Below are 27,164 nucleotides of genomic sequence, written 5' to 3'. Positions count from 1 at the left end.
CTCCATTAAACCAGTGCTGCCGTCTTCAGGAAGAAGCTCACTGATGGCCGGAAATCGATGGAAAAAGTGAGGCAAGTTAACATAGTGGCCAATATTTTTGTTTAGTTACAACTTTATATTTAATGATTTTGCTTGTATAATGTATTGAATATTGCATTATGCATGCGCTTGAGCACTTAATGTATATTTGAAAGGCTCATTATAATGTTGCAATAAGAGATAAGCTAGACGCCTTTGCATTTTCCATGTTTGGCTATGGGGTGTGGGCGACTGCATCCAGTGCTGCACAGCTCGACCAGGGTCTGACAAAATATTGCGACAGCAAATCCACAGTCCTGCATTTCAATTTCTCACAATTACCGTTTCTGCAGTCAAAGCGGAAACAGGAGAATAATCAAGGTGATGCTGTTGACAAGCAATAGCACAATGCGTTAAGGACTTCTTGTGTGACATATATCTGAGTGTAACGGCTTCTGGTTTGAGGAAAAAATTTGGACGGGTGTAATTTCGACATTGGGCAATTTGGACACCTTTTAAAGTAAGATTAGTCCTGACCTTGGGCTGAGACGTGAGTCATTCCAAGGAGAGATTCTGCATCTGCAACTGAGGGGGCAGTCTCTGCTTTTGATTTATTATTGCACATGAATAAAAAAATGGACCCACACAAATAAAGCGTTAATAATAAGCATTGCAATACAGCATGAAAAATGAAAATGGGAAATTTAGCTAAATACAACATTTGTCATAAAGCACATTGCCTTGAAAAGCGCAACAGTATATACGACCTCGGTGGTGATATAAAGAACCTTCTATTTGTCACAAGTCGGGATGTTTTCTTATTGTTCTTTATATGTTTTCTATGTGCAGCCTTTTACATTAAGTCTTTTAGCCATTTAGCAGACACTTTTATCCAAAGTTACTTACAGATGAGATAAACAATGGAAGCAATTGGAACAGCATAAGGACAACAAAAAGCACAGGTGCAATAAAAAATCTAGTCTCATTATAGCCTGCCACAGTATACAGAGATAAGTTGTAAAATAAAAAAAAGAGTAGAAAAGAGATAGAAGTCAGAGTTGATCGGTCAGGTGTTGACGGAATTGTTTTTTTCAGACCACTTTTAAAGATGGCTACAGAATCTCGCCAATATTTTAGGAAGTTTCACGGTTTTAAAGTGCAAAACTGCAAAATGTACTTCAAATAAATACTTTTATTTTGTATACTGTCGCACCATGAAACGTCATACAATATTAAATCATATTGTTAGAAGCACAGAAAATGGAAAATACATTTTAACATAAACCTATAGAAATTAGAAAATAAACATACTTCAGTTAACTTCAGGTTTGTGTTTGTTTATTGGTCTGGTTAGTGTGTAATACATTTATATTATTATTAAAGTGTATAATAATATAAATGTATTAAATAAACAAATAGTTTAATTTTGTTGTATGCTAATTTAATTTAATAAACAATTTGTTAAATGGGTCTACTTGTTGCATTTGAAGAAACCGTATAGGACATACACATACACGTTTGCCACGTAACAGTTCTTCTGTTACTTTTGCTTGTTATCAGAAATAATCTGCAGGAACTCTATAGCTGCGTCCAAAATGACAAACTATGCACTTTACCATGTAGTGTATTTAGAAGGGTAGTATCATTCCAAATGGAATACTAAACGGTTTTATACTAACCGGATGTACAGTTGTGTTTTAAAAGTGAGTAAAGCTCAAAATCCTTATAATAACTTTTAATTCAATACACAAATGCATTGGGAACACTGCACATTCTATTCTAAACAAAAACATGAAGAAAAAAGGTACAATGTACTCAAACGGATCAATGATCCCCGGAATCAGATAAATATGCCCTCCACCATTGTATTAGAAACATCCCCATATCATGATGCTTGCGCCACCATGCTTCACAGTCTTCACAGTGTACTGTGGCTTGAATTTAGTGTTTGAGGGTCATCTGACAAACTGTCTGCGACCCCTAGACCCACAAAGAACAATCCTGATTTCCTAAGTGCACAAAATATTGCGCCATTTCTCTTTAGGCCGGACAACGTGTTCTTTGGCAAATTGTAACCTCTTCAGCACAAGTTGTTTTTTTCAACAATATGACTTTGCGGGGGCATCTTGCCGATAGCTTGGCTTCACATAGGCATCTTCCAATTGTTACAGTAGTCACAGGTAACATCAGACTTGAGTCTTTGCTATTTTGGCTGTTCTTCCCTCCATTCGAATGGTAGTGTTACCTTTTCCATGTCTTTCTGGTTTTGGTTAACATTTGAAAGCATTTGATATCATTTATCATTTTCTGCACTTCTTTGTATGTTTTTCCCTCTCTGATAATTTTTTTAATCAAAGTACGCTGTTCTTCTGAACAATGTCTGGAATGACCCCTTTTACTCAGATTTCTAGAGAGAAATGCACAGTACAACATTTGCTGCCTTCGTCCATAAATAAGGGCCACTTGTTTGACACCAGTTTTTTCACAAAGATTTGATTTACCTTTCTATTTGAACTCAACACGACCTTTTCCATTAATGATTCAATTACACAGAATTATCAGCATCCATGAATGTTGGGTCTGTTGGTTTTCTATTACTCTACTACACCTACTGTGTCTAATCCTTGAGAGAAAAACAAGCCGATGTTAGAGTAGAGAAGGCTAATGAAGTTGTGGTGAAAAGTTTACATTCACCTTGCAGAATCTGGAGCATGTTGACAACACCCAGCCTAAAAGTCGACATACCTGGCATTATATGTAGCCTATTTTGTTGCCTTCTTGAGCATCAATGAATTTTAATATCTGTTGTAATAGTTGTGTATGAGTTTCATAATTGGATCGAGATGGATCTCAACACTATACAGTCCCTGGTGAACGAGGGTCAAATATGCAGAAAAAGCAAAGGTTGTGTAAAGGTCAAGAAGATTTTTCTGGAGACGAGTGGTTTGATGGCTCAAGACAAACAAGAAAATGCCACAAAATTGCCATTGATTGGGGTAACGTTGTACAATATCAAGAATCAGGTGTATGTCAACTTTTGAAAGTATTTTCGCTTATTTTATAGATTTAGTTGATTAAGCTTTTTTACCCTTTTTTGCCTGTAAAGGCAAGAGTCCACAACAACCAGCAACAAAATGGAAAATAACAGGTTGAGTGCTTTGATTTATAGTGTTTCTGTGGGATACAAATAAGTAAAGGCAAGAGTGCACAACAATCAATTCGTCGAGCTGAATCATTCTGAAAACACAGCGTACACTTTGATCATTCTAGCATCTCTTAGCCACCAGAGGTCAGACTTACTCTTCTTCAGGCTTAAAAAAACCTTACATGTTGCCTGGTTAGCATTCCCGCAGCTACCCAAGCATTTAAATCTGTGCTTTTGCCATGCGTTCGTGACTTAACAAAACTTACATGAAGTGACGTGGTTGTATTCTCACTTCATGTACAAAATGACAAATGACAGTTTGAGTACTTCTATTAGTGTTTCTGTAGGATAAATAATGTAATGCACAGGAACAGTGTTTGTTAGTGTATCACTCACGGATTGAAAAAAGACAAATATAAGAGAGAACTGATATAAGGTATAGGCAGTAACATTCACGTTTTAATACAAGAGAAACGAGAATACGGTTCAATGAAATAACCAAAAACAGCATTTATTACACTTGGTTAATGTTACATTCCAAACGTAAAAAACAATACAGGACTAAAATAGACAACTAACATAGCATATTGAAAAATTCCTAGTCCTAAATTTGCATCTGTTGAGACTTGTATGTGCCTTGTATTTGCTCTCTCCCTGCCAAATGCATGTCGACTGCTTTGACAAAGTACTGGAGAATATTTTACTAAATATTAAGTTCTAAATGCAACTCTGCTCTCCAAATGTTGAATAAAAACACACAATGACAGTGTAATATAGTGTGAGTCGGTGTCATCAAACAGCCACTTAAATGACTTAGTGTATCCCAGCAACCAAACACAAGCAGATCTGATCAACAGCCTGAGCTCCACTCCTGAAATGGGATTTGTGCTCTCTGGAGAAAATCTAAATGATTATGTGACTGCTTTATTTTTATTGGTAGACTGCGCTGCCTGTCATTTTAGGTGTGTGGCAAGTGTTTCACACTGGAACTAGAGTTTGCTTGTTCGGTCTCTAGGTAGAGGTGGATTCAAACTTTGTTTCTGATAAATCGCCTTGTTTAAGAGTATACTCATCCCTATCAAAACACACGATTACAGAAGTGGATATTTATTTTTAGTCATATCGTTGGAACTAACTGGTAAGTTAAACTTGTCTGTGTTTTTGTTTGTAATCCTTCTATGTGCATTTCTTATGTGAACCATGTAGCTTAGCTCAGTGCTTGTTTTTTCTGAGACCCTCCTTTTTTTACTGTAACACAATATAGAAATGTATACTTCATGAAATATATATTTTAAAAATACTGTTATCAGCATTATTATTTAATTCAAGACAAAATATAAAAATAGGCTTATAAGAAGATCCTGAAGATATATGAATATCTGAATACATGGATACAAGACACAAGCTTTTATCTTACGCGGTGTGTAATGTCTTGCCCTTGTAAATAATGTTGTCTTGCTTAAAGAACATTATTCATTGTGTAGTGTTTGTTTAACTTAAATATTGTTTCTTTAATATTCAATTCGGTTATGAAAGGATCACATTAGATGATGATTTTCTTATTAAATACAGTATTCATGTAGGCTATGTTCTGCATCTGTATTACTACCAAACCCAGTGTAAGAATGAATTCGACAGCTGATACCTGTATGTGTGTTACAGTCTTTTACCATTTAACTGATGCTTTATTTAAATATGTTATTAATATACACTTGTCATTGGTGATATACATACCTTGGATGGTAGTCAGTCAGTCTCATATTTGTAAAGTGTGATGAACTGTAACTTTAAGAGCACAAAAAGGATGACCAGCCCGTCGTTGTGATTTTCATAATGAGGGTTCACTTTCTGTTGAATAGAAGGATGAATGATGGATGGTAGAATCGGTAGTAAAACGCTTGCATGCATATTGGCTTAGGGAGGTCAAGGCATGCCATTTGGAACTGGGAGCTCCCCCTCATGGTTTCCAAACCCCATTATGTCCAGTTCATTACTTTTAACTTCTGATTGCATAGACATTTTTTATTTCTCTTTCTGATTCATGGCCCAAATGCATTTTTTTACTGTGTACTGTGTGGACTTAATAATGTCTTGTGTATTTTTAACACTATCTTTCAATTCAGCCACGAGAAACCTTGCAACTATACTTTTTTTATAAAGTTACGCTGTTTTGTATGACTCCTAAAAGAGCCTATTCCTAATTCTACAAATATGCCATCTATTACATTTTTCAAGTAATTTCCCATGCATTTTTAAAAAGAGATCCTGTCATACTGTGAAACAAAAGGCCAAAAGCCATTGTATAGGAGCCAGTAATCCTGCCGAACAACAAGTTACCAAAACAGGAAGTTGGCTAGTCTGTTTTTCTTGATCGATACGGCTAGTCGCTAATACTATAACTATTTAATTGTATTTGATTTATCGGTCAGGTGCTGATGGAAGGATGTGTTTTCAACCGATTCTTAAAGATGGCTACAGAATCTGCTGATCTTGTACCAGCAGGCAGATCATTCCACAAATGTGGAACAGATCCAGAGATCTGTTTTGTCCGTTTTATGGAATAAATCCTCCAAGTAAAAATGACTCAAATGGTCGTTTGTGTACGTAGCTTATTACGACAACAAATCACGTTTTAAATTTAACGCACTCTAGTGATTGTTATGAAAACGACCCCATGCCGTTTTGTGCAGTCAGATACTGTAAAGAAAATATGTACATGTATTTAAATAATACTTAGGAGCGCGAGAGAGAGAGAGATAGAGAGAGAGAGAGAGAGAGAGAGAGAGAGGTGGTAATTAGGAGTGGAGCAAAAGATTACTGGAAAAATGAAGTTGCGTATTTTAAACCATGCGAAAATACAAACTTGTGCCGTTCTTTCGGAAAGGAAACCATCCACATCTGTATGTTTCCTTACAACAACTGCAGCATGCAGCTGCGCATGAAAACATGACGAATCTGAAGTAAGATTCTAAATAATAACGATCAACTTATTTTGATTCGATCAGTAGTAGCCCCTGTAGATGGACATTAGAATTTGTTTGTGCAAAGCAGGCGAATGGAAACAGTAAGGGGATGATGAGTTTGAGGTAAGAATTGATAAACAAACCAACTTTGTTTGGACTTGGCCGTGTAACTGGCCGTAGTAAAAATATGTTCTTTATATTAGTTGGAGCCATAAAACGACTGGTTTCTGGAAATATTGTAATTTTTAATTCTTAAAGATGTAATTATTTGTTGTTATCATTGTGTAATGAATGCAGATGTGCAAGAAAATGTGCATGCAAGCAAGTTTAGGTAAAGTATGTTGAAGATACTTAAATATTTTTAAATACATGAATGTTTACCTTCCACAGTATTTTTGCACTGTAGGATTAGTGGTTTAAGCAAGGAAAGTTTGTAAAGTGTAGTGTGTTGCATACTTCTTGCCCACTGCAGGTTTTTAAGAAGAAAATGATAGAAAAAATCATGGGGTCCTTTGCCCCAGTAGAGTGCCCAAGGGGAGAAGTGCAAACAGGTTGAGGCCGGGGTGTGAGGGGTCTGTGATGATGTTACCTGGCCGTTTCTACATTCTGAAGTTATACAAGTCCTGAAGGTTGGGCAGTTTAACACCAATTATCATTTCAGCTGTCATAACAGTCCGTTGCAGTCTTCTTTTATCTGATTTGCAGGCTGAGCTAAACCAAACAATTTTAGAAGAGCACAGAACAGATTCAATGACCGCTGAGTAAAACTGTGTCATCTGTGCTTGTGAGAAGTTGAGAGTTTTCAGCTGACAAAGAAAGAACCTCTGGTGGGCCTTTTTCACACTGGAGTCTATGTTGATGTCCCACTTCAGGTCATGTGAGATGGTAGTGCCCAGGAACCTGAATGACTCCTCTGCTGCCTCGTTTGTGTTCATGATGCTGAGTGTGGGGTTCCTCCTGATGTCCACTGTCATCTCCACAGTTTTGAGCGTATTCAGCTCAAGTCCGATTTTGAACCTCTTGTCTGTTAGTGATCATCCTCTTGTCTGTAAGCAGACTCGTAGCCATCCTGGATAAGACCATGACAAATTTCAGGATTTTGACATAGGGTTCTTTAGAGGTGCAGTCATTAGTGTAGATGAAGAAGAGCAGTTGGGAGAGCACCAATCCCTGAGGAGCTCCAGTGCTGATGATGCGGATGTTGGATATGAGTTTCCCCAGTCTCACTAGCTGCTGTCTGTCTGTCAGGAAACTGGTGATCCACTGACAGAGGGAGGTGGGCACAGAGACCTGTGTCAGTTTGCACAGGAGGGTATCCGGCATTATGGTGTTAAAAATGGAGCTGAAGTCCACAAACAGGATCCTTGCATAAGTCCCTGGTCTGTCCAGATGTTGAAGGATGTAGTGCAGCCCCATGTTGACTGCATCATCCACAGACCCGTTTGCTAGCTAACCAAACTGCAGGGGGTCTAGAAAGGGTCTAGTTATGTCCTTCAAGTAGGCAAACACCAGTCTGGGGGGGGTGGTGACTTGTAACTGGTGATGGCTTTCAGGCCCTTCCATACTAATGTAGAGTCATTGCTTGAGGACTGGTTTTCCAGCCTTTTGGTGTTGTTTCTCTTAGCCACTTTTATACTCCTATTCAGTGTATTTGGCCTGTTTGTAGAAGGCTTTTCCCCCACTCCTGTAGGCTTCCTCTTGCACTGAACCAAGGTTTGTTGTTGTTAAATAAGTCCTGATTGGAACACACATGACCTTTCGAAAACTGATGTAGGATGTCACAGTGTCAGTGAGTTCATCCAGGTCAGTGGCTGTAGCCTCAAAAAAAACAATCATTGCAGTTGAAGCAGGGTTGTAAATCCCGCTCTGCTTCATTGGTCCATCTCTTAATAGATCTTACTACAGGCTTAGCAGATTGAGGGTTTCTGCTTATAGGCTGGTAGAAGGTGAACCAAACAATGATCAGAAAGTCCCAGGGCAGCTCGTGGAACAGAATGGTATGCCTCCTTTAAAGCTGTGTAACAATGGTCCAATATGTTGACACAGAAACAGACAGAATGCTAACAAAAGAGTTAGATGCTAGCGCTATTTTATGCTCCTGCTAACTGTTTTTAAGTCTAGTATTAAACTTAATCCTTTTAAGGAACTGCCATAAAAACTGTAATAATGATTTATATGACACAAAGTTCGAATGAACTTATTAAACTAATTAGCTGAATTCATTTCATTGATTACGTATTGTAGGGGAAGAGTAACGTTATTATAACCTTAGATGAACTATATCACTTCATTCTTACCTGTCATACTGAATTTAGAGAGAAATCTAACATTGATGAAATCCTTGAACTTCCCTGTCTTAAAAGGATACTTAACCCAAAAATGCTCACATCATTGACACACCTTCGAGTTGTTCCAAATCTGTATAAATGTCTTTGTTCTGATGAACACAGAGAAAGATATTTGGAAGAATGTTTGTAACCAGATAGATTTGGCCCCACATGACTACCATAGGTACCAAGGTGAGTCAATGATGACAGAATTTTCATTTCCTGGTGAAGTATCCCTGAAGTTAAGCCATCAGTAAATTTTTTGACACCTACAATAAATTGAATGCCCTGGGTCGTTGAATGCCCTGGGTCGCACTATAAACATGATCATGATAATGATCTTAGAACATGAGATTGCTGTCTGTCATAATTGAACAATCAAATAATTTTGTTTGTTTACTGTATATTAAAAATAGTATTTTTTTACAGTCTTGCTAAGGGACACAGTTTACTGTTAAGCTGTTATTGTCAAACATTCCCAATTCTTCTGGTTCATGTCCTTAATTTAATTTCATATGTTGGTATTAATTTGGGTTTATAATGCAAATACTTGAACTTAAAAGAATTTCAACTGAAACTGACAGCTTTAATGTACCTTTTTTTACAAAGCAGCTTATATTGCCACAGCGACAGCAAAAAGTTATTTGACTGCTGAATTATTTCCCCCCCAAAATGGTGGAAGCGCAGGGCTGCTGCTGGGCGTGAGTGTTGCAATGGAAAGTTTTCTAGAGTATTTGGTTTCAGGAAATGCCTATGAGCATCTTTCTGTCACTGTTCTTCAAGCCTTGAACGGTATTTTCAAACAATAAAATACATCTATAATGATGTTGTTTGACCGATGTTGTTTTTTCAAATGCACGTTATAAACGGCCCAAACTCGCAAGAGTTTCAGATTGGGTAGCATTTCCGATCTCAGGGCTGTGCTTCGTGGACAAACAGCGCATGACACATTATTGCAGACTTTCCAATGTCATAATTGCTCTAGACAGGTCAATTTACGCAATATTTAGTGTTAATCACGATTTATCATGCAGCCCTAGTGTAAACTCATCATTTGTAAAGTGCATCTGAAGTATTTCAAATGAACTAAACAAACCTAAAATAAGTGCAAAGTAGCCAAGGATATTATTATTAACAAGACGCACCACTGCCGTTACAATGAATGGCGTGGAATGCAACGCTCAATATAGCTGCTCTAGCAAAGGAAGTCCCACCTTCCAGTAAAATGAGCCAATCCTCAATCAGTAAAGACTGACGATTCTCATGGGCGGGGCTCTCGTGAGGCGCTTGCCACCCTGTGCTGTAGATGAGGCAACCTTGAAAAAGGTGATTTTAAGGGCAATTTAAGCTTAGCAAACCAAAGCTATGATACAGTTCATGTCATGTTTAATTATTGATTGGATATATGCTGTTAAATTGTAATTTTTGCCAGTGATTTTAGAAATATCTGCCTGGGAATGGATTGTGGGCTGTCTGTGGGTATGCTGTTTGAGACTGAGCAAAGTGCAAATCAACCCTTCACATACCTTTGCAGTCAAATATAGAAACAGCTAATGACTAATGAACTCTAGTCTCGCATAGTCAGAAGTTCAGACTGACAGCAGAAGGTCTGAACTCTGTCGCTGCTTTCATTGGCTAAGGACTGCACAAGTGGCTATTTGACTGACCATTACAGGCCTATTTATTATGAGCTGAAAATCACAAAGTGTTTGAGTAGGTTCACGTGTTAGTGAAAACTAGCACTAACTTTAAATAAGTAAATATATGCGTTATTAGCAATATTTGTATCTTGTTAGCATGCCTAATGTAATAGATACTTCAGTCATAACCAGTCAAATCCGTTTCTAGTTCAAGTTTACACATGCATGAAAATGTTCTGATATTATCTAATGTCATGTTTATTTGAATAATGAGTCTGTATGCCTCTCTGTGTATCTTTCTTTAAGCATGGCATCCAATATCATTTTTGTCTATCAGCCAACTCATCAGGGCCACCAATCTTACAGGTGTGAAATAGATGATGATGATCATTTGCTCCAGTTTCACGTTTTCGCACTACAGTTAGTGTGAACAGACGTTCTGGCTGAGAACCTGCTCCCAGCTCCCAACACCCTTTGTCTTGTGCATGGACGGATTATGACTTTGATGTGCCCTGGGCACTGACTTGACACAGTGTATTAAAACCATGTGAGAGATGCTTCAAACCACGCAATCATAACAGTAAAACACGTCCTTCTAGAGCGTTTTTACATAGAAAAACTTTAGAAAAGTAGTGCTGCAGAATAGAAAAACGTCTTCTAAGTAAAATGCACAAAAAAACAGCACAAATTATTTTATTTATATTTCGCAGTACTCAACTTCCGACCTCTCCAACGCATATTACGTGGGAAAAAATTTAGCCTATGCCTTGCATAATTTATATTTCTGCATTAAGAAGACAAGCATTTAACATTCCATGCATTGCAAATGAAGCAATATCAATCACCAAAGCATTTAACGTTATCTTAAGTTCATAAAAAAGATGGTTTTAACTTCGCTGAGAGGTATCTTTCGTGATTTACTCAGAGAAAACTCTTCCACAACGTAATCCAAATCCAGCTGTCTCGCAAGACTCCATTCAATGTCCATTAAAGACAGCGAACTCAGATGTCTTTGAAACATTTCGGTGGTTTTAAAGTCGTTTTGTTATTTTGCCATCTACTGTCTTTTGCACGTGACTTCTGCACGCTTCTCTTAAACAGTGTTTTTTTTTACTCATTTCTAGATATCCACAATGCATTAGGATTATTTATTTGATTTATTCGTTACAGTTGATACTTTACAAAAGTAACCCTTTATTCAACAGTATTCAGCACTTCTTTATTGAGAAAATAAAATAAATGAAAAATTTACACATATTACATTTGCCATGTTGGTCTAGTGCCCTGGGCATGACTCCGTCCCTGATCTTCTGTTTCTATGTAACTGCCTGCCTTGGAATTGCGACATTAAGTTGCAGGTTTCTGCTCTTACATAAATTAGTTTGGAAACAAGCAATGAATAGATAATCCATGTCTCTTTAAACTGTCAATATTGGTATCACACTATTTGTTGGTCTTGTGTGGTGCTTTATGGGTCAAATTTTATTTCCGAGGCACATGGATGTGAATCCATGTGTTAAAACGGTTCCATTGGCACTGATAGGTATGAATCAGACACTGTTATAGAAGCGCTTTTCCATTTAAGTGCTGACAATGTCTATGGCTGTGTCTCGATCAGCTCTTTTGTCCCGTGGTCAGGGCACTGATCAAGGAGTAAGCCTTCTCAGTGCATTGAAACGTTTGATTCCTAACAATTCCCACAATGCACTGCAAAAAACAGGGAGCATCGACGCTTCCTATGTTCCCTTACCGGAAATCACTTCACAAATTTTGAAGACGTTTAATCGAAACCATAGGAGCCAAATAAATAAACTTCAACGCGATGTGACTTTTAAAATGACAAATGCTATTTTATGCTATGTATAAACGAACGTTGCTAGACAGGCAGCCAACACAACCGTTAAATTGTATTAATCGACCAAATTTGTCCAATGATATGTAACGGACTAATAAAAGTGTTCCTCACATGTACTTAAACTAGTATTTTAAAAATAGAGTCAGAGAGATGTCGGTTTTGCCGGTTGTTGATCAATAACAGCTGTGAAGTATACTGTTACAACGCACTCAAGCAGTCACGTCACAGGAAGATAAGTGAACGTGTCCCAATGAGAAGAGAGCCAGGGTCCTTACCAGTGCCCGGACCCGTGTACACAATATACTTATTCACCACCTCGGGAACAAGGGAGCTGATCAAGACACAGCCTAACTTTGACATTGTCTTAGGTATTCTAGTTAAAAACTATGTACAGCCGACTTACATTTCATAGACTTATTTGTGATTGAACTAGTTATAAATAGCCACATGAAATGTTAATGCTTTCCCTTACAGGTTAGTTTAGGCCAGAAATGTATTCTACTAAGTAGTTCCTAAACACCTGTATCATGGACAGATGGACTGTACTGTTTGTTTGTTGCTATTTCTGGAAGGCCGACATTCACTTGTCATTTAAGAAGCTTTCATCTAATCGGTTCAACCTCTACAGCATTTAAGTCTTTAAACATGAAGTCAAAATTGACTACTTTAAGGCATACTAGGCCTACTATTTTTGTGTTGAACAATTTATGTATTGAAAAATCAAAACATATTTTGTCATTGTAACCTGTGATCAAAACACACTGAGTTTAAGATTTGCTAGGAGAACAAAGTTAATGAAAAGAATGAAAGACAAACCATAGTTTTGGACAGAATCATTCTCTTCCAGTTGATTAAGGGGGTGTAGTTAATAGTAATGCAATTCCTCTAACCTGAAACCATGTGTCTTCACTATCAACTATTACTCAAACTCAATGTTCACTCTCCAGGGCAATTATAGTGATAGGATTGTGCTATTTCACTGCACATACTTTAGTACTGCTTATGTTGCTGTCATCCAGATTATCCAATGGGCATTATGGGCCCAGATGGCCATGTGCACTTGGGGCCCGATCAAGAGGAAGAACATTTTCAGCTATTCATTCTGCCCTCACACCCAAAATCATCTCCGCAAAGGCTTCAGCTTCTCTGGCCCACACAACATGTTTTTTTTACTTTTACGAACCCCCGAGCAGCTTTAGTTAAGATGAAGCGCATAGCGAAAAATCTAGCATCTTTTGGGATAAACCTTAGCTGTCATTTTGAAAAAGCCTATACATTTTGCCCATAGACTTTTGGAAGATTGCAAAAAATAAGATCTGTGATTAACAAAGGTTTATGATGTTAACATGTTTTATCTATCAAGATAATCTTTACAAATTAAAACAACGTTTGTTACTTTTGAAGCCGAAATACAAAAACTAAGTACAAAGCTAACATGAGGCTATAAACAGACTACACTATGCTCACTCGATATCAACGACACAACCACCAAGCCTCCGACAACTGTTTCAAACTTTATTAAAAACGTGTTCCCTGGTAATGAATTACTCCTTGACTGAATCTAAATCAAAATTGTTTTTTAGATTTGTGCCCATGTTGCAATTATTTGTTGAGATTTATAGGGTACAACAGTGCTGAAGGCACACCTTAAGAAACAATGCTCTTTTCACTGCACTCATATAGTATTTTTTTTAAAATAAATATATGTTTGTATTAAACATTTATGAAGCAACAGATTTGTATGAAAATATATCAAGAGTGGTTAATTTAGTTTCTTATAAATCCAATAAATGCATGAGGTAATAATATAATTCTATGAATGAGGTATATGAAAAAATTTATATCGATTTAAAGTAGTGACCCAAAATGGTATTTTATGATATTATATGATTAATATAATATTTTAAATATAATGGTTCATTATAAATATGGTGATAATCTCTAAGTGGACACCCAATTTAATATATGATATTTACCATCTGAATCTAACCATGTCATGTCAACTAATGAAAACGTCAACCAGCTGTTTAATATCATGTTCATTTAATGTGCCTTTAGTCCCAACAACAGGGGTTCTTTTACATATTCTTATGTAATTGAAAAATTGTTGCTTTAATTAACTTGAATAAAACTAAAAATCATTAGCAAGACCTTTATCTAAAAATATATTGCGTAATATTAATGATTCTCGTGTGCTGCGTAATAATATAAACAATTGTGAAAAAGATCAAATATTAGATCAAATTAGCGCCAAATCAATTTTGTGGTGCTGCCGCAAAATATCCACACGCAGAGGGAAAAGTGCATGTTTTGAACAGTGCTTCAGCATTTTTTGTGCCATGTATAAGTTTACAGGTAAATAAAATCAAAGGTGCCTTTTACCTCATGGAGCTTTTAGCCCCATTTTATCCTATATGCGTGATGATGTCTAACGTCCACCGCAAAGAAAGTAGTCACTTTTAGCTACTTGTTAGAAACTGCCATTTTTAAGACAAAATAGAGCTTTAAAAAGTCACGAGCAGTTTATAACAGGTGTGTTTATTTCATAGATTAAAATGTGAATATATTTAGAAGTTTTGTTAACCACAGGTGATTTAAAAAAACCATTGAAAAACCCATAGACTTCTCGACGGCGATGTCACCCTCACGCTAATGGACCACTGGCTGAACATCTGATGCATGAGGCACACTTTTCTGAAAACATTCAGCACGTTCAAAGTTGTCATCTGAATGGTTGAATTTAACAGGATTTCTGGGAGACATGCGTGTCGCGTTCTTTAACGTTTTGCCTGGAAACAACACAAAGCCGTCTGATCGAAGAAGTAAGCATCGTGTTTACATCAGTTGCAATAAATATTCATCATGATCAACTAAATGCTTCATTCTTTAAAGTATGCAAAGATCACGGCATATACTTGTAATCACTGTTGTTGCTGTTAACTTTTGTCTGCTCCATAACTTGCGCCCCAATGAGTCAAGTATATATAACATACATTGGAAAGGATCACAAATAATATGATTGCAGCCTCCCTCTTTCAGCTTCATCATTTGGACTGGTTACTGACCTTGGAACAATGAGAAAAGAAAACTGAGAGCAAAATACCGTTCCACAAGTGCATAAGTTGTTATATGAAGTGTTCCTGGTTCCGGTTGATCTAAATAATGCAGCCTAATAATCCCTTAGAGGATTTGTATTAAACAATGGTAGTGTATGCAAGGCTGAAGAGGTCCAGAAAATACGGTCACATAACCCCAATGTTATCAACCCTTCACTGGCTACCCATTAAGTATCGTATTGACTTTAAAGTTCTTTTAATCACTTATATTTAGCCTTAAAGGGTTTAGCCCCTACCTACCTAACAGAGCTTCTATCACACTACAACCCATCACGCTCTCTAAGATCTCAAATCGCAGGACTTCTGATAATACCTAGAATAACTAAATCCACCAAAGGGGGTCAAGCTTTCTGATACGTAGCACCTAAACTCTGGAATAGCCTTCCTGATATTATTCGAGGATCAGACACACTCGCCCAATTTAAATCTAGATTAAAGACACATCTTTTCAGCCAAGCATTCACTTAATGCAAAATATGCTAAATAAACCACCAGGAGATGCTGACATTAGATATTATTTACTAGGTCTTTTTTATAACAAGTTAAACTATTCATGTTCTGTGTTTTACCCTTTTTTGGGGGTTTAGTTTTTCCCCTGTAAAGCTGCTTTGGAACAATGCAAATTGTGAAAAGCGCTATATAAATAAAATTGAATTGAATTGAAGAGATGTTTTCATTTAATCCAGATTTAAACTGACAGAGCGTGTCTGCCTCCCGCACACTATTCGGAAGACTGTTCCAGAGTTTGGGCACTAGGTGGAATTGACAATAAAATTCAAAGTCTAGCTTTAAAATGTATGCATTAATGTATCTTTCTCACATTTGTAATACTTTAGTTAGTTAATGAGAGTACTTTATGTAGTTTTATATGATTTATTTGGAGGAATTAAGAGTCGTTTCCTGTCTATCCATGAATCACTTAACTAATCAAAGTTGATATAGGTTATAGAAAGTAATGAGTAACTAAATACTTTTTTCAGAGTAACTGTCATGATTCTGCATAGTCTTGTCTTGATTTTCTGGTCCAGGGGCAGAATCATGACAGACCCACGTGTTCTTTGTGGAGAGAAACATATTATTGTCAATCAGGACATAATATGCATTCTCTCCAGTCTCGTCATTTGGCCCCGCCCCTCTCGTTCCTAGTATAGCTTTCCTCCTGTGTCTCATTACCCACACCTGCCCATCGTTATCTCCTTTGTTAGTCTTCCTATTTAATGCCCTCTTGTCAATTGTCTTGTGCTGGTTCGTTGTACGTGTTTCCTGCCCTGTATTAGTCTGCCAAGTTCATGTGTGTAGTGTCAAGGTCCTTGTTTGTTTTTTAGTTGTTTATTTTTGCCCCCTTGTGGGAAGTATTTGGTTTAAAAAATTTTAGCAAGTTTGGTTAGATTTTTTCCCCATGGTGGATGTTTGTTTTGTGCTTTATAATAAAGCTTCTGTTAACCCCTTCATTGTAGCTGCCTGCAATTGGGTTCTTCCTCTGTGATACTCTAAGCGGTGTGCTAGTGTAACTGCAACATACAGTATAGTTTAGTTTTAATTGCTTTGTTGCAGGCTGTACAAATTATATTAAACAAAAATTTTACAAAATAGTGTTGCTTTATGTATAATTGCATAACAATAACTGTAAGTGATAGAATTGATAAGAGATATATTTCATTGTATGCTTATGTTCATAATGAAATGAGCGACATATAGATTACCGAATAATCCTTTTCATGCAACCCATCCTCTTCACCTGGTTTCTTATCTATAATGTGTTTTCGTTTATAAATTCACCCCCATGCCCCTCCTTCACCACAAGACAGGAGCCGGCAAATAAAATAATAATTAATGCATGCAAGCCTGAAGAGATGCATTTTCAGTCTATATTTCAGTTGGGAGAGAGTGGCTAGGTAGGAAAGAGCTCTACCCCCTTTTTTGTGGACTTTGCTATCCTAGGAACTACTTAAAGATTTTAAGGAGGGTGATGGAATGTAGCGTATTAGAAGTTCTTTTAAATATTCAGGAGCTAAACTGTATATGGCTTTACATTGCATTTACATTACAGAGTAGCAGTATTTTGTAATCAACATGGAATTTAACCCGGAACACAGAAAAAAAGTCTTGAAAGGTACATAAAGTCTCACGCACTCACACACACAAGCACGCGCACAAACACACACACACATTTTTGGCAAATGGTTTCTTTAGTTTTCTTACAGCTAGTTCTAACAGCTTTCCTGTAGCTCACTGGTTAGTACATGGTGCTAGCCATGCCAAGGGCATGGGTTCGATCAGGGATTGCATACTCAGAAACAAAAAAAGTGCAGCACAGCGTCACTGCTGCTTCATCTCAGATGTCCTGTGCTGCTGAAGGAAGACAATACCTTGAGAAATTGTAGCATTAAGCACTTTTACAAACCCTGTGAGCTGCCTATAAAGAAAATATAACTAGATGCGAATTAACAAACAAATGGAAATTTGTTTTGCAGAACTTATCTGTCATGTATTTAACTTTTTATGAACACTGTTTACTAGAAAAGGGTTAGGGTTTAAACTGGTGTTTAAAGAATGTATATCCTTTACTGTAGCTTAGTGGTAAGGGCTGGGTGCTAACAATGCTAAGGTTGTCGGTTTGAGCCCAGGTTTTGCACGTATTTAGAAACAAATGTTTAGGATAATGCAATGTAAGTCGTTGGCCAAATGCGTTAATGTACATTGATATATCATATTTTTATGATCGTGTTTGGACATGGATATTTTTGTCCATTTTTTGCCAAGGGCCCTATTTTTACTATCTAAGCTCATGGTCTAAAGCACATGGCACAGGTGCACTCAGGGCGTGTCAGAATCCTACTTTAACAACGGGATACCGGCCTGCACGCCCGGGAACATGGTCTAAACGGTTGTTCCCATTCTCTAAATATGTAATGGGTGTTTTATTGGTGTAAAAAAGTTCAGAAGAACTGGGCGTACACGTGCAGTAAACCAATCAGTCTCTCATTCCCTTTAAGAGCTAATTGTGCTCGCGCCATGGCGCATTTGCTATTTACACGGTAGAATATGCAAGAGCAAAGACTGGACGCTTCTCCAGAGAGGAAACGCTTTTGCTCTTGCGTGAGGTTAAAGCACCCAGACTATCTACAGGACAAGCTGGATTTGTATCTTTATGTACACAATAATGATCTTTTTCATTGTAATCCATTTATTTTTTATATTTGCCATGTTTGTGTGCTGCTGCCCTTCCCTCTGTGGAATAAGTCCAAGTGCGTTGTGGACCCAGAGGCAAATCATTTCTAACGCATTTTAAAATAATATTTTGACTTTGACTTTAGACTTAAGACCAGGTTTGAGTTGGTCTATGGTTGAGGGTCTATTTTCAGATCCTCAAAATAGCAACGCGTCAACAATGCCCCTAAAACACTCTTTTTTTAGACCAGCACGCCCATGGGCACACAAATGAGCCCAAAGGCATTTGCTATTTAAACAAAGCGGTGCAGGACAGGTAAACGAAAACTGCGTTGGGCTGAAACTAGCAAAAACACTTGCGCTGCGCCGCATTGCAGAGGGTGTACGATAGGGCCCTAAGTGAGAGGTTCTTAAATTGATGCACAAGGGTTAAATTTGTCAGTTGGTTAAATAACACATTTTTCCTTTGTTCTGTCATTGCTTGAAAGAAAAATGCAAAAATATGCATTATTTATAAGAAAGGTTTTTAACTAAACACATTCACTGCTATGCAAAATTTACTGGTTTTAGCAAGATTTAGTTATTTTGTTTTAAAACATTTTCAATTTCAATAGTTTACACCTATCTATCAGAAAGGATGATTAGCTTTAAAGCACTGTTTCTTTCAAGCCTGAATGGATGGTTTGATGTTGTGGCACATGTCTTTCTAAGACCAGTTTTTTCACTACACAGATGACTGTAGAGTTGTGGCGGAGACAGAAACAGCAGGAGATTGTGACCATGAAGAATACAGGGCCATAAGAAGCAGTGGGTAAGAAATTACCAAAAAGCTCATGTCATGCAGTCAATTTTAGAAATGTTAGCGCTGTATGTAACATTTAACAAAAAAAGTAAAACAAGTATTGTGTTTAACACTAGGAAGTTAATAAGTAACAGAGGCGAGGCTGACCCTGTTTCTTTGTATGACATAGAAAAAAAGAGCGCTTTTAAGTATAGGGTTGCTAGTTTGCAATCACACATATGTTTTTTCCTGTTTTACCGTAATCACGCACACACGAACACACACACTATATACAGTATATACATATATATATATATATACATATATATATATATATATATATATATATATATACACGTAAACTCTTTATTTTTTATTAACCATGAGGTTAATGTAATATTTGATAGAAATGAACAGTGACACAATACGTTTCTGTAAGTGCTGTAATTGTTCGTTTGATCACTATAGAAGGTTGTGAACGAACCAAATCATCCCTGCTGTATAGCTTCACGTTTCCAGTTTTCTAAATATGTTTATTTAGAGATTACTTCTATTTCTGGCACTATGGCATTTCTGGGCTGTCTTGGAGATTTGGAAAGTCAAGTATAAGTTTCTTCCTCATCATTGCAGTCTCTGGACATTTCAAGCAACTGTAAAGTTCCTTCACTACATCGGAAAGGCTCACCTCTCCTTTTATTCAATTGGACAATGGGGAAAAAGACGCATGAAGTCAATCGCTTTTCTGCTCAGAGTTGAGTTTTTTCAACTTCAGGTGCTCAGAGCGATCCGCCAAAAAACGTGAGGCACAGCCAGTCGGCAAAAATGCGACTGGCTGTGCAATAAATAGGCAGCGTAAAAAATGCTCCCTACCAACTGAAAACAATTGAAAAGAGTCACATCAAACCGCAATAAATGCTTTCAATGTGATCGGCCCCTTAGAAAAGCTGTTTTTAGGGAAAGACTTTGGACTGACAGAACGCGTTTTTTGCAGATTTCAGTTGAACACCTGCCCCTATGAAAAAACTAATAAACTTAAGTGGAGCGCAGTATCAAGGTCCTGCCCATATTCCCTGATGACTCAATCATAAACAAAGAAATTATGTTACCGCAACCCTTTTTATATCATCTTATAACTAACTAAAACCAAACTTCCTCAAAAATCAAACACGACATACCTCAACTTGATAAAAACTGACTAAAATACCAGAAAACATCTGTGAATTTTTTTTATTTGAAGCGTAATTGGATTTTAAAATGTGGCTCCAGTCCCATTTGTTTACAAGGGAGAGGGCGGGGTTTATGATGTGTACTGCAACCACCCACCGGGGACGATCAAAGGGATCTCCTGAGATGCTGCGCCGGCTGAGCAAGCTGGCCACTCTCAAACGCTCTTACGGTACTTTAATGCTACACTTGAAAGTCATGTGGCGTCGGCACCGGTTCCAGAATAATCCCATGTAGGGTTAGGTAAATTTGGGGCTTCAGGAGATCATGTGTAAATTGTCTATATAGAACGAGTTTTGCGTTTAGGCATGGGTTAATGATGTAAAACAAAAGAATGCTAATTATGGAATCTTTCTCTTTCTTTTCTAGTTCTAAGATGGGAAACTCTGAGAGTAGGTACACTATCCAACGCTCCCAAAGCAGTTATATCATTCCTGACAGACTGGAGCATTATTCATCCAAGATCTGTTCTACCAGAGACAGCATTTCACTGCCTTGCAGTGATAGGAATGCTGGGTTAAGATTCAGAACCCCATTGAAGTCTGACCATGCTTTTATATCACACAACTATGAGTACATCACACGTAAATTAAAGAGTAGTGTTAATGGTCAGTTCAATGAGGTATCTGAGGGCTTGTTTCCTGAAGGTGGCCTGTTGGAGAAGAGTGGCACTGGGGAGAAGAGTAAAGCCTGTGAAAATTATGCTGTCAACACACTGAAAACAACAAAAAAGAGTATTAGCCTTCATGACTTTGAGAAACAGAGCAGTCCCAGGGTTGTGATTAAGAAAAATGACAATGGAAGAGTAGATTTTTACCACATATCCGAGAGTGCCCTTCTCTCAGACAAATGCTCCGGACCGGTTCAGCTCCTCAAGTTTTCCTCTACAATAGACTCCAGTTCTAATATATTTGGAGTAACACCATCATCAGTAGTCAATTTGGAGGCTCCACAACCAGTTGGCAGCTTCAAGAGAAGAAAAGGCAGTTCCCTGACACCTGTTGACTCCCTGTATGACTTGCCCTGGACTTGTGGGACTTGTGTAGAACCTAATGATTCAGACATTACCTACTCTAACAGGGAAACACAAAGTATTTCAACACCAAAGGTTGGAGTTTTTGATCAACAGTCACCTGGCATTTCTATAGATGACCTCTACAAGGATCCCAAAATTGCTGCCACATTTTTGCAGTTTTCAAATGATAGCCCTTTAAAGCAAAGAACCTCATTTGTATCTGTGATGGATGAATCTGGTTTAGAGGGATGCCAAGGGGATAAGCAGTATTCCTTCTTCACCTTACCTTGCCAGAAACCAAAGCCAGTTCTAGAGAGTATGAGAAAGAGTGAGACAATTAGGAACCAATTTAGGCATTTCAGTAACTGGACAGGAAGCTTGACCAGGAAAAAGACGAAGTTACAGGTAAGGATATTTCTCCGGACAGTTATTGACCATTTGTTTAGAAGAGACCTACTCTGCCCCTTTTCACTCTATTACAGTTTTTTAGGTGGGAGCAAGATTTTTGGGTCACGTTAAATGCTCTGCCTAAAAAGCATGAAAAAGAGGATAGCTTGAGCTTCGAATATGACTTGAATTCTGGAAAGCAAGGTTGGCAGGTCTGCCAGGTCTCAAGAAATGTTAGGTTATTTCAAACCGTTGTTGGGTCAAAGATGGACAAACAAAACTGTTGGGTTAAACTAACCCAACAATGGATTTAATCAACCAAGCATTTGGGTTAAACCAGTGTAGGTTTATTTATAACCCAGAAGTTGGGTTGGTTTATTTTTGACCCAACGATGGGTTAACATTTTTTAGAGTGCATGACAGTTCCCCTGTACAAAAAAGCAAGGTTCAGAAAGAAATTAAGGTGACTGGTCTGCATAAAGCCCAGACCTGAACCAAACTACTTTGGTATGACTTGCAGGCTTCGAGTCATCACTCATCACCCAAACCCATCAACGACTTGTGCACAGGGGTACAATCATCATTGCAACAAAGATGGAAACAAAATACCTAAAAATAATTTGCAATAGACAAACATGTCTGGGTCAATGACGTGACACTCTTTTATGTGTCCCTGAGTAAAGAGTTAACATTTCGAAAATACATTTTGAAATTACATTCTCTTTTCTGAGAACCAAGGAGAATTTTTTTAATATTATGCAAGAAGACAGAAAATGAATCCACAGAGAAGAACCCCTGGTGATGCTAACTGCTGCATGCACAGGTTAGAAACTCTCTTTAAATGTGAGATAATTTGACATTTTTAGGGTGTGTCAGGTATTCTTAGGTATTTATGTCGAGTGGTATGACCACAGGAATATATTGATAATTCATCATTATCAAGTATGAACTCACTACAATCTCAAATAAAGTGAAAAGTGAAAGTGAAAGTGACCTATTTGTCAGTTATGGAGAACCATACCTGAAATTTGCCCTCTGCATTTAACCCATCCAGAGAGTAGTGAACACACGCACAGCAAGTGGTGAAAACACATACACCCGGAGCGGTGGGCAGCTATCACTGCAGCGCCCGGGGAGCAAGTAGGGGTAAGGTGCCTTGCTCAAGGGCACCTCAGTCGTTACCTGCCGGCCCTGAGGATCGAACTGGCAACCTGTAGTGTAACCAGTTACACCATAGGACTTCTATAACAAACCTTTCTGTTAGGGACCAATTTAGTAAAATATGACTAATTTATGATGCCAATTAAAAATGTCAAATAAAATAAACTACCATTTGGAACTATTTTCAAGTGCTCAGTAATAAAAATTTTGAGAAATATGTGCCATCCACGACGTAAGAATTAAAGCTGTTAAAGTCCAATATAAATTATAAATTATGATCACTAATGTTATGTTCCTTAACATTCGTAGAAATTACGAGTTTATTTACAAAATGAGAATTTTACTGTGCATTCCAATCAATATCAATCAACATGCAGTTGTTTTGAAAAACTAACACAATAAAACACAATAAAAACATGATAACATTAATCTAATTTTGGAATCAAATTCTTTAAATAGCTTTAATGCATATTTCTTTTCCATTCGTTAAAACTTTCAAGCAATTAATAATATAATATTATATCATGTAAATGATGTAACATATGCAGACAAGACTTAATGTAGCAGAATGAAGTGGGTGTCTACATTTGAACGTAAATTCATTACATTTTTGGTCACACTTCAGTATAGGGGGCAATTCTCGCTATTAACAAACCATTAACTACTTTTGCACAATAAACTCTAAATTTGTTGCTTATTAATAGTTATTAAGGTAGTTGTTAGGTTAAGGTATTGGGTATGTAGAATATGGTCATGCAGAATATGTGCTTTATAAGTTTCTTCTCAGTTCATTAAATGATGATTGAACTACTGTTGTGACATGGACTATTTTAATGATGTCTTTATATTTAACTATCTGGGGAGTGTATGTTGCATTACTTTCTATGTGGTGAGTCAGTTATCTCTCTGTTTTCCGTTCTCCATCTTAATTTGTGTTCTGAAGATGAACAAAGGTCTTACGGTTGTGAAATGATTTGAGGATTTGTAATTCATAACTAACCCTCATTTAACTGTAGTGACACTATGAGACATGGAGATTTCTTGTTATCAGATGTTTGTTCATCATTGAGGAAAATAAAACCACTTAATCTTAACTTGTTGACTATTTTCCTTGATCTGCAGTGTTCATTTATTGAACAAACAATGGATTTTGGCTGTAGAAGCAACATGGTCAAGTGGTGTAAATGGTTTGTTTCAATTGGTGTAACCAGTATTTTTCATAAAAAATATAATTATATACAGGAAAATGAATGTGTAATAAATAAACTAAACTAGTTACATAATTTATTCAAGATTATTTAGAAAACAAAGGAGTTTTCAGTTTATATCCCAATTTTGCAAAAACACATAAATTAATATTTAGAGATAATTTAAATAAAACCTATCTTCTTTTGTGGATAAAATGTTTCAAATTTCTCATTCTTTGCCAGTTACACCATTTGACATTTTCAGGTACCTTCAGTCTTAACTTTTATAAAAATGGTGCAAATGTTATTTCTAATTACACAAAATCAACCTAAATACACTAAGTACATTTTAAAAAATCTGGGCCCATATTCACAAAACATCTTAAAGAGTATGAAACATTGGATTTTCAAGGTCCTACTTTGGTTTATGGAGTATCCAACAACAAGTATATGTACATACAAGGTGTAATAACACTGTTATGAATTATAATAAGCAGATATTCTTACCGTACTTCTTGACTGACTCTCAAGACTTTTGTCTAATCCCCTTGCGAGCCTAGTGTCATGTGATTGGTCAGATTGTGTAGTCTGTTGGGATTGGTCAAACACGTTCAATTTGTCGTATCATCATTACTGGATTACGGTGTACAGATTGTTGGATATTATATACAGTGTAAAGATAGCAGTTTGAGGCCGAGTCTGGCGAAGAAACATCCGAAGACGCTAATCAACAAGAAATTCCACCACGACTAGAGCACTATGTTTCTCAGTGGCAAGTTACAACTCTTGCCATCAAAACTTCCAGTTTGACAACATGCATGTTGTGCTTTTGCTCATCATTGAAATAGAATATTACTTTTACTTAAATACTGTTAATACGTTAGTAATAATATTATTTCGTCTTTACTGTGCATTGTTATGTTACATGGAGAATTTTAGATAGTCGACGTTATAAAAAAAATCACACCTGTATACTGTATCTATATAGGTGCAGGACATTTACATTTTATTTACACTTCCCTAGTAACAGTATTATACTTGGCCTAGTTGTCATGGCATACAGTGTACGGTGATCGTATCTTGAGATGTTATTACAATACATATAGTACTCTACTCAGTTCTTGAAATAAATACTTTGAGAGTTAATATATTCTACACTTAAATTAGCCGAGTTGACAGCTAGTTAAACAAACTGTAATACCCCAGAAATAACGGTACATGTTAACGTTAGTGTCATATGCATTAGCTAAACACAGACATAAGGTAAACAAATATTTATTTAAGTTAAGACAAAAATAAAGAGTCACACTTTCAGGTTGGGATTTGGTGGATCTAACAGTTCCAAATAAAGTTGGTGATTCCCCCTCTTTTTAACATATCCTGCAGTGAACGCGTCAAGATTATTGAAGCAATCTTTGCACAGTAAAACCCTGGGGTTATACTCCTTTGTTGTCGTTTGAAAAAATAATTGTAACCATTGTTTCCTTAGAAGTTCTTCCTTTGGTAGTTTAAAAAGACAGACTTTGTTTCACAATGTAGAACACAGGTTCTAGACATGATGCACACATATCACGAACGAGTTGGGACGAGTACTAAATAATGTATTTTTATTTGTTTTTATTTTTAGAGTTATGAGATTTTATCAACAGCATCAAAAACCTCAGCGAAAAGAACAGCAATAAAAAAACAAACGTGCTACTTTTTTGTGATCAATGTTATTTAAAATGACTGGATATAACAATTAGTTCCAATCCTTGATTCAATTTAAAACACAGCTATGACTGCTGCACCCAAGGTGTAACAATCATCAACTGGAGTGCCCTTGAAAACCACCAGAGGGCACTCCACATCAAACTTATCATTCACTTACAAAACTACATCTCCCATAACACACTTCCCGGACTCATCATCACTGATTACATTCACCTGTATCTCATCACCCTGTTAATCTCACTCTATATATACCACGTGCACTTATACACACACTGCGAAGTCTTGTTACCCCTGTCCACATTTCTGAGCGTTTCCTGTATTTATTCTTCCGTGTATTACCTTGGACTTTTGATGTTGATTACGATTCTCTGCTGCCTGCCCTGACCTCTGCTTGTGAACGTTGACGATTCTGGATATTCCCTAACATACCATATGCTGTTGTTGATCACTGCCTGTTTGACCATTCTTTGAAATAAAGCTGCATTTGGATCTGAGCTGCCTGTCTCGGAGCAGTTTCATGACAGAAGACTTCGCCTTACCAGGATCCAGCAGCCCGGTACCCTCTCTTTACCGAGATGTCAGTTCCCACTTCAAGGTCAGCATGGCAAATTTCCAGCTCGGTCATGGACCCAGAAGATCAGCTATTGCACCTGCGTCAAGGGGACCTATCTACAGAAGAGTATGTCCAACAGTTTTGTGAGATATCCTATCAAGTATCATACTATGGTGAAGTTTTGTTTAAGGACTTGTTCCGTTTCGGACTTAACGACCCAATTAAGTCATGGTTACCGAGAAGTTTAAGGGACATCATAGAATATGCACTGATGTTATGTGACTCTCCGTTCACTGTGGGAGAGGCCGAGGACAGTGTTGAAACCCCAAATAATGTTTTTTGGGGGGGGCAACAGTGTCAAGCGCAGTTGGCAGCAGAGCTTGAAGCACCAGCGCCACTGCTTGAGATGGCCGCCAGCCCAGCGCCACTGCTCGAGATGGCCGCCAGCCCAGCGCCACTGCACGAGATGTCCCCCAGCCCAGCGCCACTGCACGAGATGGCCGCCAGCCCAGCGCCACTGCACGAGATGGCCGCCAGCCCAGCGCCACTGCACGAGATGGCCGCCAGCCCAGCGCCACTGCACGAGATGGCCGCCAGCCCAGCGCCACTGCACGAGATGGCCGCCTGCCCAGCGCCACTGCACGAGATGGCCGCCTGCCCAGCGCCACTGCACGAGATGGCCGCCTGCCCAGCGCCACCGCTCGAGATGGCCGCCCGCCTAGCGCCACCGCTCGAGATGGCCGCCAGCCCAGCGCCACCGCACGAGATGGCCGCCAGTCCAGAGTCAAGTCAAGTCCGAGTCGATCTTCCAGAGTCAGGTCAAGTCCGAGTCGATCTTCCAGAGTCAGGTCAAGTCCGAGTCGATCTTCCAGAGTCAGGTCAAGTCCGAGTCGATCTTCCAGAGTCAG

At 37.8% G+C, this 27,164-nt stretch overlaps 1 protein-coding gene across 1 annotated transcript in view; it reads left to right on the top strand.

The window, feature by feature from the left end:
- Positions 1–4,138: 4,138 nt before the first annotated feature.
- Positions 4,139–27,164, top strand: part of tiam2a (TIAM Rac1 associated GEF 2a) — a 65,087-nt gene continuing 42,061 nt past the window's right edge. Inside the window, exons 1-3 of the mRNA XM_079458406.1 lie at positions 4,139–4,301; positions 18,968–19,046; positions 20,610–21,660. Of these exons, the coding sequence (XP_079314532.1) occupies positions 20,617–21,660 (1,044 nt within the window). The 5' untranslated portion in view covers positions 4,139–4,301; positions 18,968–19,046; positions 20,610–20,616. The remainder of the gene's footprint in view (positions 4,302–18,967; positions 19,047–20,609; positions 21,661–27,164) is intronic.

Source organism: Barbatula barbatula (assembly GCF_947034865.1).
Source record: "Barbatula barbatula genome assembly, chromosome: 6".
NCBI classification, from domain to species: Eukaryota; Metazoa; Chordata; class Actinopteri; order Cypriniformes; family Nemacheilidae; genus Barbatula; species Barbatula barbatula.
Note: the sequence above shows the minus strand (reverse complement) of the source record. Positions and strands in the feature narration are given on the sequence as shown.